A 12,500-nucleotide genomic window follows, 5' to 3' on the forward strand; every position below is an offset into this window, starting at 1 on the left:
TTAAAACACTTTATATATCACGATGATTAATTATTAATTTTAGGATTTCCTACGAGCGTTAAAGCCTTTTATAATTATGATTAAGTGATATGAATGTAATTAGGCAAATGTGATCTCTGAGAAAGATAGGGCCAAAAGATTTTGACATCATGTCGCATTCATTTTTCCCTCTTCCGGGTTTGTATGTGAAATTTGGTCCCCTGAGAGAGAGAGAGAGAGAGAGAGAGAGAGAGAGAGAGAGAGAGAGAGAGAGAGAATTTTATCAATTCCTGAGTGTATTACTTTTTTTTTTCAAACGCAAAGATTCAATCACTATCGCTACTGTATTCAAGATAGTAACTTTAATAACTATTCTATCAGCAGTAATAGTAATTGTCATGATAGTATAAGCAGATACCTGCAAGAAAAAAAGGCAATAAACAAAACGAAGAAATCATTTGACAACTCTAGACTTTTGCAGCTGACCCTTCTCCTCATTTGCAAATTATGAGTGATGTCATAAAAAAAATGTTAATGCAGTTTTGTTGACACAAGAATTAAAGAAGGAAAAATCAGGAGAAAGAAACATAGGATAAATTGCCGTTTGGAATCAGAGTTTTTTTCCTAAAGATTATGTCAACGTGTCGATTGCTGAATAACGTTTTCAGTCTATTTCCTTTTTTTTTATTGCAGAACTGCGTATTGCCTTTATTTTGTTTATCTTCTTTTTGAGTCTCGTCATTGATGAAGACGCAAGTGAAAATAAACGTTATTTGTCTTTTTAATTCCTAATTATAAAAATACCTTAGTAATAAATGTCCTTTAATATCCCGTTTTTTTTTAAACGGGAAACCGTTCATGTATAGTATCCCTAATTCATCTTTATTTCCAAATTAATTCTCGCTTTTAGCAAAAACTAAATTAATGTTGCAAACGCGAAAGTCTTACCTTCAGGCTCGAATTTTTCACGAAATCTGATATCCTGAAATGAGGTTATTCAAAGGCAGCTTAGAAGTAAGTGTACTTCGCTTAGTTAGGGAAGAAACCTAGAAGACTCGCTGGTAAGGAAAGGGAATTATATGGTCGTTTTTCCTGACACAAGTATATCCATGTACGGTGAACTCTCAATGATAAAACAGTGATGCCGTTTTCTCTCTCTCTCCTCTCTCTCTCTCTCTCTCTCTCTCTCTCTTATTCTTCCGAGTGTATAGTAAAGCACAGTCTTGGGGAATCAGTGATGTTCTTTCGTCTTGTTCAAAACATAGCACAAAAACAAGCACTGCATCTTCACCACGAACTGAAGGAAACAATTTCGCCTCTCTCTCTCTCTCTCTCTCTCTCTCTCTCTCTCTCTCTCTCTTTTTCTTATTCTACCATGTGTATAGTGGGAAGCAGTGATGCTCTTCTGTCTAATTCATTACTTAGCACCGAAAGGTAAGTTAGCACTTCACCCTCACAACGATTTCTCTCTCTCTCTCTCTCTCTCTCTCTCTCTCTCTCTCTCTCTCTCTCCACCTGATACTTCGTGTCCATCATACCTTATACAGGAAGGAACTGCTATGGATTTCAGATTGCACCTCTCTGTCCCCAATGTTCAGTTATGGCACCCCCCCCCCCCCCCCCCCCCCCCCCCCACACACTAGCCCCCAAAAAGACATCCACCGATGCTTCTACCTCCAAACACTGTGGATGTTTTCGCTCTCTTTACCTCGTCCCTCGAAAAAGCAGTTAATTTTCCCAACCTGTGTTTCAGCTTCATTTTCCTTTCATTTGGGCCATGTGCCTTGCTTTCTTTATTTGTATGAAAAACAAACGAATTTGCTGGTGTGGTGAACATATATATATATATAATATATAATTATATATATATTATATATATATAATATAGATATACATTATATATATCTATATATATATATATATATATATATATATATACATCGAGCTACAGATGTCCTTTAATATCCAATTCGCTCTACCTCAGAATTAATATATTTTCATATAGGTTAACAGAAGGGGAATTTTTTAGTTGATAATAATTTCGCCCTCTCGTGGGTTCGAACCAGCAGCACCCAGCGGACTGAGGAGAAAAGTACATGTTTGCACTTTGTATGGATGTATAATATTATATATTTATACACCTATATATATATAATATTTATATATATATATATATATATATATATATATATATATATGATATATATATAATAATATATGTATAACACTATATATAATAATATTTTATTATGTATAATATGTATGTATATGTAACATACATATGTAACGTACATACATATACATACAAGAAAACGATAGTCCTCTTAACTGTTGCTGTTGAAACTGAAATCCCCACCGAGCCGTACGAGAGAGAGAGAGAGAGAGAGAGAGAGAGAGAGAGAGAGAGAGAGAGAGAGACTAAGTCGCATCCGCCTTCCCAGCGAGAATCCCCATAAATCCTTTGCTTATTGGAAAGGACAAATTGGAGCAGCAATTAGGCAGTTCCTTACCCTGGGTGTCCCCTAACGAAGCCGTCATTTCTGCAGCCTTTGAAAGCATCTAAGGGCCGGTGGCACAAAGGCCCTTGAGATGAGGGAGCCTTTGATTACCTTTGTGCCATTTGATCAGCATCCTTGATAACACCCCAAAGCCACTTGTACAGCGTCGTCAGCTCTGTTCTGCTGAATTATCCAAATAGCTTCATCAGAGTCCTTCGTTCGGTGAGGGAAGATGTTGGGAGTCTGAATTCAGTCGAGGAATTGATTTGATGAGTGAAGGGCTTAATTCTAATTTTCGGCGGTTGATGTAAACTCTTTGACATAAAAATTAAGTCAGTGATCGTAGTATTAAAATAATACTTTTCTGGGTTTTATGAAGGAGATAAAAATAACCCCATTAGAAAAATCAATAAATGAACAAATAAATTATCTCAATACATTAATTCATATCACGTAGAAAATAAATATAAATAACATTTTTTTCCCTTATAAATGCTGAACTCATCAACTTACGGCAAAGTTCGCTTGCATTCACTTCTGTTATGTAAATTGCATCACCTTCCTAAATTATTTCGAATATTGTAATGAGATTACCTTATTATAATACTACTGAATGATTTAAATACTTCAGAATTCCTAATTTGTTATGACGAAGTTTGCTAAACAAGCTCCATTCCTTATTTCTAAAAACCGTGGTAAAGTTTTAGACATGTTTATCTCATAACTTATTTAATGAGACAAAGTAGGTAATAATAAAAATCGAATTATCTTTGATCCTTAGGAAGTGAAATATAATCTTAGAGAAGCATTATATTGTACTTGAAGAGACTTGACTATTCATTAAGTAAAATAAGAGAAGAGTTAGCTTTTGCAATAAATGTCCCATAACAAAAAGACAAATATTCTCTCTCTCTCTCTCTCTCTCTCTCTCTCTCTCTCTCTCTCTCTCTCTCTCTCTCTCTCTCTCTCTCTCTCTCTTAAGAATCATTTGAGCTGATTAAACTAATAAAATTAATCATAATTTGTTATAACTATCAAAGATTTCAACACTTGGGGAAAATTCCAAACCAAAATTATTTTTAGTGATGACTTTTTATTTACATAATGGTGTTAATTAGTCTATACGTTTATTTAAGGAGCAGAGTTGTTTTTCCTATTTATTTACTAAATTTTATCGATTTATATTTATAGTAGGAATTAAGTACCCAAGTGTACATTTTTACAGTGATTTTTCTTATGTTTTTCAGTGATTTGATCAGAGAAGTACAACTTTACGATTCATAACCCAAAGTCCCCATAGGTGGTAGAGCCTACAGTGCACCTCATTCAGTACACTGTAGGCATTACATAAGGTTCTTTGCAGTGTGTCTTCGGCCCCTAGCTGTAATCCCTTTCGTTTTTTTTACTGTACTTCCTTTTTTATTCTCTTTCTTCCATTTTACTTTTATAAGGTTCATATTGCAAACAATACCTTAGTCTTCCCATTAACAAATTCGATCACTTTCATTTTCTTTGGTGGTAAATATCAGAATTTTTCAGCCAGATGATCTGCAGTTCTGAAATATGGTCCCTAAGAACAATTGGTTCAAACAAACTTTTAATCCTTTGTTTAAGCGTAGAATCAAAGTGATCCTAAGTCAAGCAGAAGAATTTATTTTTACTGTTCCTGATTTCCATAAATGATGCATATCTATTCAATAGATATATCTATTCAATAGGTATGTCTACCGTATAAAGCTATTTATTGATGAACCTTATCACCAAATTAAGGATATTGTTTCTGTTGTCAGGTTATGGGACTAAGGGAGTACTGAACACGATAAACATGTTTCATATGAAGCAATCTAATTTTGAACTCTGAATAACATTGGCAAGGAGACCCACATTACGCATAATACAAATACGTACAGACCTACCTCTCCGCCTCCTCATTTATGTCAGCTAACCCCTAAACAAGAGAGAGAGAGAGAGAGAGAGAGAGAGAGAGAGAGAGAGAGAGAGAGAGAGAGAGAGAGAGAGAGAGAGAGAACTAGCAAAATAGTAAAAGGTATGAAACAGTAATCAAGGAGGTAAATTTTCTGCAGGTCACAAAAACGAAATCCTTTCGAGATCGACTTTACTAAATACATTACAAAAATAGACATTTTGGGTTGTCATCTTCACTTTACAATGAATCATCGCTCTTGGTTATTTTTCAATTTTATGTAACTTAAAGTAATGACTAGACTTTCACTGTAAATTATAGATGTGTGGACATTTATCGTTGAATGCCTTGTTTTCAGTTTTCCATTTTTCGTTAAAAAGTCCCTTACAGAACCCATAAAGTGTATTTTCGAAATATGTTAAACCTAACAGTAAGGATTATTACCATCAGCTAATCCATTTATAATTTTACTGGAAATTATGATAGATTTTATTGCATGATATTTATTGAATTTTGCATTGTTATTTCTTTAAAACTTTACAGATGAGTCTGCCTTTGAAAAAAAAAAAACCACTGAATTATTTTGGTAAGGCCTGGTAAACAGCATGCTATGCAAAAATGCTGCTATACAACGTCACGAATTTTGAAATGTCTTGAATGCAATACACAGTAGATTCAAAATTCATTTTTTTTGTAATGATATATATGATGATTCTAATTTATCATTATGAAGAACCTGTACAATTCCCGTCTCCCCAAGGCTAATGTTTTTCTTCTCCAAACAGAAATGACAAATATCATGATTATATATTTACCATATCCGAGGAATTAAGGGATTCGAACTCAGATATTTGCAAGGTCTAAAAGTAGTTTCCTACATTACCTTTATGAAATTTTTTATATTTGAAAATGCAACTAAGAGGAATACAAGTCTATGTTTAACCATAGAGGAGGAAGTGCTCTAATTGCAAAGTAGCCAAGAGCTTATTGATGATCCATGGAATTGTTCATTTTCTGACAATTTACATGTGGGGTTTACTTACATACGCACACGAGTGTCTCAAACCCAACCTCTCCTTCTTTACAGTTTTACTTATTTTATTTTTTTTTACACATTCACAGCTATTGTACATGGAATTTACATATCATTACAATACTTATTCACCCGTTTTTACAATATACAAATCATACACCATTGGATAGAAAACACAGTAGGCTAAGCATTTTCACAAAAACTCGCTTTTTGATTTTCAAGTTACTTTAACAATAAACTATTTCCAGTGTTTAATGAATTCATGATACATATCCACTGTTCTTCATCATTTGAATGATTAAAAGCAAAAATCAATTACAAAGCAGAACCCTACAAATGTAGCATCTACCAATATGTGAGAAAGCTACAGAAATACACATTCATAATGCTTAAACTAATCCTTTGACTACACAATATTTAGCTATGAAATTTACTATATAAGAAATTTTCTTGAAAAAGATCGATATGCTTGTATACATTACATAAATATTTTTGAAATGTAGATACTACAGACAATATTACGAAATAAATACTGAAATCTTTGGCAGAAGAAAAAGCTAAAAGTGAAACACAATCAATCTGAGAATGAAACAGACGCAGAACATTTCTTTGAAAATGAAGCACAGTAGTATATTTAAATCTAAAATAAACACGATTTCAGTGATAAATCTTAACACGTACAATGCGATTTCAAAAGGTCCAGAAATATACACATTCGACTGCTTGGCAAGAGAGGCGGTAGAGACGATGCTATTGGTCCAAGGGCAGAGCATAAGAATAAATGACAGGGTCTCAGTTATTACAGAAAGTAATAACTTGTAATAGTTTTGTTCGAGTCACGTACTGCTCTTTGAATCAACGCATCTAAATGGGGAAAGTATACAAGCAACCCTGATGGTAATATGGAATAGATCACACACAGGGTGGCTCACGGCATAGGGCTTGAGGGAAATTGTCTATATTCACGAAATGCACAGTAACAGCTTAAAATTGGTAATTTCCTCGTCAGCAGAATCAGCAGAAAAAACTGGAATATCAGCTTTCAATGACTTTAATAGTACATTCTGTATTTAGTCCAATGTAATTTCAGCTAGATAAATTATCTTTGTGATCCTTAGTGCTGCATAACATACAAAGGAACATAACCTTATTCTCTCAGGCTCCACTGGGAACAGCCTTCCCAGCTTTACCCAAGAATGAGGTCCATAAATCTTACCTAATTTGGCCTTATTTATGTGTGTGGCACATTAGGTAAAACAAGAGATCATATCATTTTGATATAATTAATATTCATGTAGAGAAAATACTGTAAAATATTTCTCACCTACTCTTTTTCAATCAAGCAGAAAACCTTTAATGTAATGGTTATTGTCTGAGAGGTCACTTATGATCAACTAAATCTGAAGCCAGAAATTTGTGAGCTTTCAGCATAACTTCTTTCGGAACATCTTGGGAGTCTGTGATATTCCCATAAGGCCTGCTTGGCAGACCTTCTGGCCCGCCCACCTGCCCGCACCGGGCCTGCTTGGCAGACCTTCTGGCCCGCCCGCCTGCCTGCACCGGGCCTGCTTGGCAGACCTTCTGGCCCGCCCGCCTGCCTGCACCAGGCCTCATTGGCAGACCCTCTGGTGCCCGCCCGCCGTCGCCTGCACCAGGCCCTGCTTGGCAAGACCTTCTGGGCCCCGCCCGCCTGCCTGCACCGGGCCTTGCTTGGCAGACCTTTCTTGGCCCACCCCCGCCTGCCTGCACCAGGCCTGCTTGGCAGACCTTCTGGCCCGCCCGACCTGCCTAGCACCTGGGGCCTGCTTTTGGCAGACCCTCTGGCCCGCCCAGCCTCGCCTGCACCAAGGCCTGCTTGGCTGAAGGACCCCTCCTTGGTCCCGCCCGCCCTGCCTGCACCAGGCCTGCTTGGCAGACCCACCTTCTGGCCCGCCCTCGCCTGCTTGGTCAGACACTCTGGCCCTCCGCCGCCTGCCTGCACCAGGCCCTGACTTGGGCTGACCCTCTGGCCCGCCCGACCTACCTCTGCACCAGGCCTGCCTTAGCCAGACCCTCCTGGCCCGCCCTCCGCCATGCCTGCCACCAGGCCCCCAGCTTGGCTGACCCTCTGGAGCCCGCCCGCCCTGCCTGCCACCAGGTCCCATGCTTGGCAGGGACCCTTGGCCCTGGCCCCGCCCCCTGCCGGCAACCAGGCCTGCTTGGCAGGACACTCTGGCCCTCCCGCCTGCCTGCAACCGAGGACCTGCTTGGCCTGACCCTTCTGGCCCGCCCACCAGCCTGCCTGCACCAGGCCTGCTTGGCAGAAAACCTTTTCTGGCCCTCGCCCGCCTGCCTGCCACTCAGGCCTGCGCTTGGCAGGACCTTCTGGCCCACGCCCGCCTGCCTGCACCAGGCCAAAACTACTTGGCAGACCTTCTTGGCCCTCCCGCCCCCTGCCTGCACCAGGTCCTGCTTGGCATAACCTTCTGGTCCCGCCCTCCCGCCTGCCTGCACCAGGCCTGTTGGGTCAGACCTTTCCTGGCCCGCCGCCCGCCCCTGCTCTGCAAACCAGGCCCTGCTTGGCAGAACCTTTCTGGCCCGCCCGTGCCATCCTGCAACCAAGGAGCCATGCTTGGCAGACCTTCTGGCCCGCCCCCGCCGCTGCCTGCCCTCCAGGCCATCTTGGCAGACCATTCTGGCCCCGCCCGCCGCCTGCCTGCAACCAGGCCTGCTTGGGACCATACCCTTCTTGGCCCGCCCCGCCTGCCTGCACCAGCCTGCTTGGCAAAGACCTTCTGGCCCGCCCGCCTGCCGGCTGCACCGGGCCTGCTTGGCCATACCTTCTGGCCCGCCGTCCCCCTGCCTGCCCACCAGGGCCAGCTTGGCAGACCTTTCTGGCTGGCCTGCCCGCCGTGCCTGCACCAGGCCCTGCTTTGGCAGACCTTCTTGGCCTGCCCGCCTGCCTGCACCACGGCCTGCTTGGCAGACCTTGCTGGCCTGCCCGCCTAGCCTGCCCACCAGGCCTGCTTGGCAGATCTTCTGGTCCTGCCCGCCTGCCTGCACCAGGCCTGCTTGGCAGAGACCCTCTGGCCCGCCCGCCTGCCTGCACCAGGGCCAGCATTGGCAGACCTTCTGGCCTGCCCGCCTGCCTGCACCGGGCCTGCCTTGGCAGACCTTCTGCCTGCCCGCCTGCCTGCACCAGGCTGCATGGCAGACCTTCTGGCCCGCCCGCCTGCCTGCACCAGGCCACTTGGCAGACCTTCTGGCCGCCCGCCTGCCTGCATCAGGCCTGCTTGGCAGACCTTCTGGCCCGCCCGCCTGCCTGCACCAGGCCTGCTTGGCGACCTTCTGGCCCGCCCGCCTGCCGGCTGCACCGGGCCTGCTTGTCAGACCTTCGGCGCCGCCCCCTGCCTGCACCAGGCCAGCTTGGCAGACTTCTGGCCCCCCGCCTGCCTGCCAACCGGGCCTGCTTGGCAGACCTATTGGCCCCGCCACGCCTGCTGCACCAGGCCAGCTTGGCAGTACATTCTGGCCCGCCCGCCTGCCTTCACCAGGAGCGCCAGCTTGGCAGACTTCTTGGCCCGCCCGCACTGCCTGCCACCAGGCCAGCTTGGCAGTCCTTCTGGCGCCGGCCCCGCACTGCCTGCCAACCGGGCCTGCTTGGCAGGCCTTCCGGCCCGCCCGCCAACCAGCCTGCTGGGCAGAGCCTATGGCCCGCCCGCCTGCCTGCACCAGGCCAGCCTTGGCAGGCTTCCGGCCCGCCCGCCTTGCCCGCACCAGGCCTGCTGGGCAGAGCCCTGGCCCGCCGCCTGCCTTCCACCGCCTGCTTGGCTGACCCTCTGGCCCGCCCGCCTGCCTGCCACCATGCTGCTTGGCAGACCCTCTGGCCCCCCTGCCTGCCGGCACCGGGCCTGCTTGTGCAGACCTTCTGGCCTGCCCGCCTGCTGCAACCAGGCCTTCTTGGCAGACCTTTCTGGCCCGCCCGACTGCCTGCACCAGGCCTGCTTGGCAGAACTTCTGGCCTGCCCGCTGCCTGGCACCAGGCCTTACTTGGCCCAGACCTTCTGGCCCGCCCGCCTGCCTGCCCACCAGGCTGCCCTTGGCAGGACCTTTCTGGCCCGCGCCGCCGCTTGGCACCAGGGCCTACCCCTTGGCAGACCATCTGGCCCTGCCCGCCTGCCTGCACCAGGCCTGCCTTGGCCAGACCTTCTGGCCGGCCCGCCTGGCTTGGGCACCAGCCTGCCTTGGCAGACCTGGCCTGCCCGCCCGCCTGCACCAGGCCTGCTTGGCAGACCTTCTGGGCCTGCCTGCTCTGCCTGCACCAGGGCCTGCTTGGTCAGACCTCTGCTGCAGCCTGCCTGCAAAACCAGGCCTGCTTGGCAGACCTTCTGCCTCCGCCTTGCCTGGCCCACCCCAGGCCTGCTTGGCAGAAGACCCTCTGTCCCGCCCGCCTGCCTGCACCGGGCCCTGCCTTGGCAGACGCTTCTGGCCTGCCCGCCTGCCTGCACCAGGCCTGCTTGGCAGAACCCTTCTGGCCCCCTGCCCACGCCTGGCCTGCACCAGGCTGCTTGGCTGACCTTCTGGGCCCGCCCGCCTGCCTGCACCAGGCCTTGCTTGGCAGACCTTCCTGGCCCGCCCGCCAGCCTTCACCAGGCCTGCCTTGGGAACCTTCTGCCCGACCGGTCCTGCTTGCACCAGGCCTTGTTGGCAGACCATTCTGGCCCTGCCCGCCTGCCTGCCACCAGGCCTGCTTGGCAACCTTCATGGCCTGCCCACCTCTGCCTTCACCAGGCCTGCTTTGGCAACCTGGCCCTGCCCGCCTGCCTGCACCAAACGGCCTGCTTGGCAGACCTTCTGGCTTGTCCCCTGCCTGCCACCAGGCCCTGCCCCTTAGCCAGACCTTTCTGGCCTGCCCGCCTGCCTGCACCAGGCCTGCTTGGCAGACCTTCTGGCCCGCCCGCCTGCCCCGCAACCAGGGCCTGCTTGCAGCAGAGCCTCTGGCCCGCTCGCCTCCTGCACCAGGCCTGCTTGGCAAGACCTTCTGGCCCGCCCGCCTGCCTGCACCAGGGCCTGCTTGGCAAGACCTTTCTTGGCCCCGGCCCGCCTGCTTGCACCAGGCCTGCTTGAGCAGACCTTCTGGCCTGCCCGCCTGCCGGCACCAGGCCTTGCTTGGCCAGACCTTCTGGCCCTGCCGCCTTTGGCCTGCACCAGGCAAGCTGGCAGACCTTCTGGACCGCCCGCCTGCCTGCACCAGCCCTGCTTGGCAGACCTTCCTTGGCCCGCCCCGGCTGCCTGCACCGGGCCTGCTTGGCAGACCTTCTGGCCCTGCCCACCGCCTGCCCTGCACCAGGGGCCTGCTTGGCAGACCTTCTGGCCCGCCCGCCTGCCTGCACCGGGGCCTGCTGCAGGACCTTCTTATTGGCCCCGCCCGCCCGCCTGCCTGCACCAGGCCTAGCTTGGCAGACCTTTCTGGCCCTGCCCGCCTGCCTGCACCCCTGGGCCAGCTAGGCAGACCTTCTGGCCCGCCCGGCCTGCCTGCCCATGCCAGCTTGGCTGTCCTTCTGGCCCTCCCGCCTGCCTGCACCAGGCCAGCTTGGCAGTCCTTCTGGCCGCCCGCCCTCCTGCCTGCCACCGGGCCTGCTTAGCATGCCTTCTGGCCCGCCCGCCTGCCTGCCACAGGCCTGCTTGGCAGACCTTCTGGCCCGCTGCCTGCCTGCACCCAGGCCAGCTTGGCAGACCCTCTGGCCTGCCACCTGCCCTGCACAGGCCTGCTTGGCAGACCTTCTGGCCCGCCCGCCTGCCTGCACCAGGCCTGCTTGGCAGACCTTCTGGCCTGCCCACCTGCCTGCACCAGGCCTGCTTGGCAGACCTTCTGGCCCGCCCGCCTGCCTGCACCAGGCCTGCTTGGCAGACCTTCTGGCCTGCCCGCCTGCCTGCACCAGGCCTGCTTGGCAGACCTTCTGGCCCGCCCGCCTGCCTGCACCAGGCCAGCTTGGCAGACCTTCTGGCCCGCCCGCCTGCCTGCACCAGGCCTGCTTGGCAGACCTTCTGGCCCGCCCGCCTGCCTGCACCAGGCCTGCTTGGCAAGACCTTCTGGCCCACCCGCCCGCCTGCCTGCACCAGGCCTGCTTGGCAGACCTTCTGGCCCGCTCGCCTGCCTGCACCAGCCTGCTTGGGCAGACCAAAACCTTCTGGCCCGCCCGCCTGCCTTGCACCAGGCCAGCGTTGGAAGACCTTCTCGGCCCGCCCGCCTGCCTGCACCAGGCCAGCTTGGCAGACCTTCTGGCTTCCCTTCTGGCCTCCGCACCAGGACAGCTTGGCAGACCTTCTGTTCCGCCCGCCTCCGCCTGCACCGGCCTGCTTGGCAGGCTTCCGGCCCGCCCGCCTGCCCGCACCAGGCCTGCTGCGCAGAGCCTCTGGCCCGCCCGCCTGCCTGCACCGGGCCAGCTTGGCAGGCCTTCCGGCCCGCCCGCCTGCCCGCACCAGGCCTGCTGGGCAGAGCCTCTGGCCCGCCCGCCTGCCTGCACCGGGCCTGCTTGGCAGGCCTGCCGGCCCGCCCGCCTTCCCGCACCAGGCCTGCTGGGCAGAGCCTCTGGCCCGCCCGCCTGCCTGCACCAGGCCTGCTGGGCAGAACCTATGGCCCGCCCGCCTGCCTGCACCGGGCCAGCTTGGCAGGCCTTCCGGCCCTCCCGCCTGCCCGCACCAGGCCTGCTGGGCAGAGCCTCTGGCCCGCCCGCCTGCCTGCACCAGGCCTGCTGGGCAGAGCCTATGGCCTGCCCGCCTGCCTGCACCGGGCCAGCTTGGCAGGCCTTCCGGCCCGCCCGCCTGCCCGCACCAGGCCTGCTGGGCAGAGCCTCTGGCCCGCCCGCCTGCCTGCACCGGGCCTGCTTGGCAGGCCTTCCGGCCCGCCCGCCTGCCCGCACCAGGCCTGCTGGGCAGAGCCTCTGGCCCGCCCGCCTGCCTGCACCGGGCCAGCTTGGCAGGCCTTCCGGCCCGCCCGCCTGCCCGCACCAGGCCTGCTGGGCAGAGCCTCTGGCCCAGGCCTCTGCCCTTGCACCTGCCTGGCACCGCCCGCCTGCCGCTTCCT

The 12,500-nt window shown here is 50.9% G+C and overlaps 2 protein-coding genes across 2 annotated transcripts; one reads left to right on the forward strand and one right to left on the reverse strand.

Moving 5' to 3' along the window:
* Window positions 1–7,044: 7,044 nt before the first annotated feature.
* On the reverse strand, window positions 7,045–7,578 carry LOC135213832 (heterogeneous nuclear ribonucleoprotein A1-like). Its single transcript, XM_064247936.1, has one exon. It carries the CDS (start codon window positions 7,576–7,578, stop codon window positions 7,045–7,047), a length of 534 nt encoding a protein of 177 aa, XP_064104006.1.
* Window positions 7,577–11,058, forward strand: LOC135213833 (proline-rich protein 36-like). Its single transcript, XM_064247937.1, has 2 exons — window positions 7,577–8,412; window positions 8,745–11,058. Exons 1-2 carry the CDS (start codon window positions 7,577–7,579, stop codon window positions 11,056–11,058), a joined length of 3,150 nt encoding a protein of 1,049 aa, XP_064104007.1.
* Window positions 11,059–12,500: the final 1,442 nt, after the last annotated feature.

The sequence above is a fragment of the Macrobrachium nipponense genome, chromosome 43 (genome assembly GCF_015104395.2).
Source record: "Macrobrachium nipponense isolate FS-2020 chromosome 43, ASM1510439v2, whole genome shotgun sequence".
Taxonomy (NCBI): domain Eukaryota; kingdom Metazoa; phylum Arthropoda; class Malacostraca; order Decapoda; family Palaemonidae; genus Macrobrachium; species Macrobrachium nipponense.

What these genes read in the sequence shown, in the direction of transcription:
- LOC135213833 (XM_064247937.1), top strand. Translation starts at nt 7,577, where the DNA reads ATGCTTGGCAGGGACCCTTGGCCCTGGCCCCGCCCCCTGCCGGCAACC. An exon ending in TTGGCAGACCTTGCTGGCCT is followed by an intron (nt 8,413 to 8,744) that starts GCCCGCCTAGCC and finishes TGCCTGCACCAG; the next exon opens with GCCTGCTTGGCGACCTTCTG.
- LOC135213832 (XM_064247936.1), bottom strand. Translation starts at nt 7,578, where the DNA reads ATGGGACCTGGTGGCAGGCAGGGCGGGCGGGCTCCAGAGGGTCAGCCA.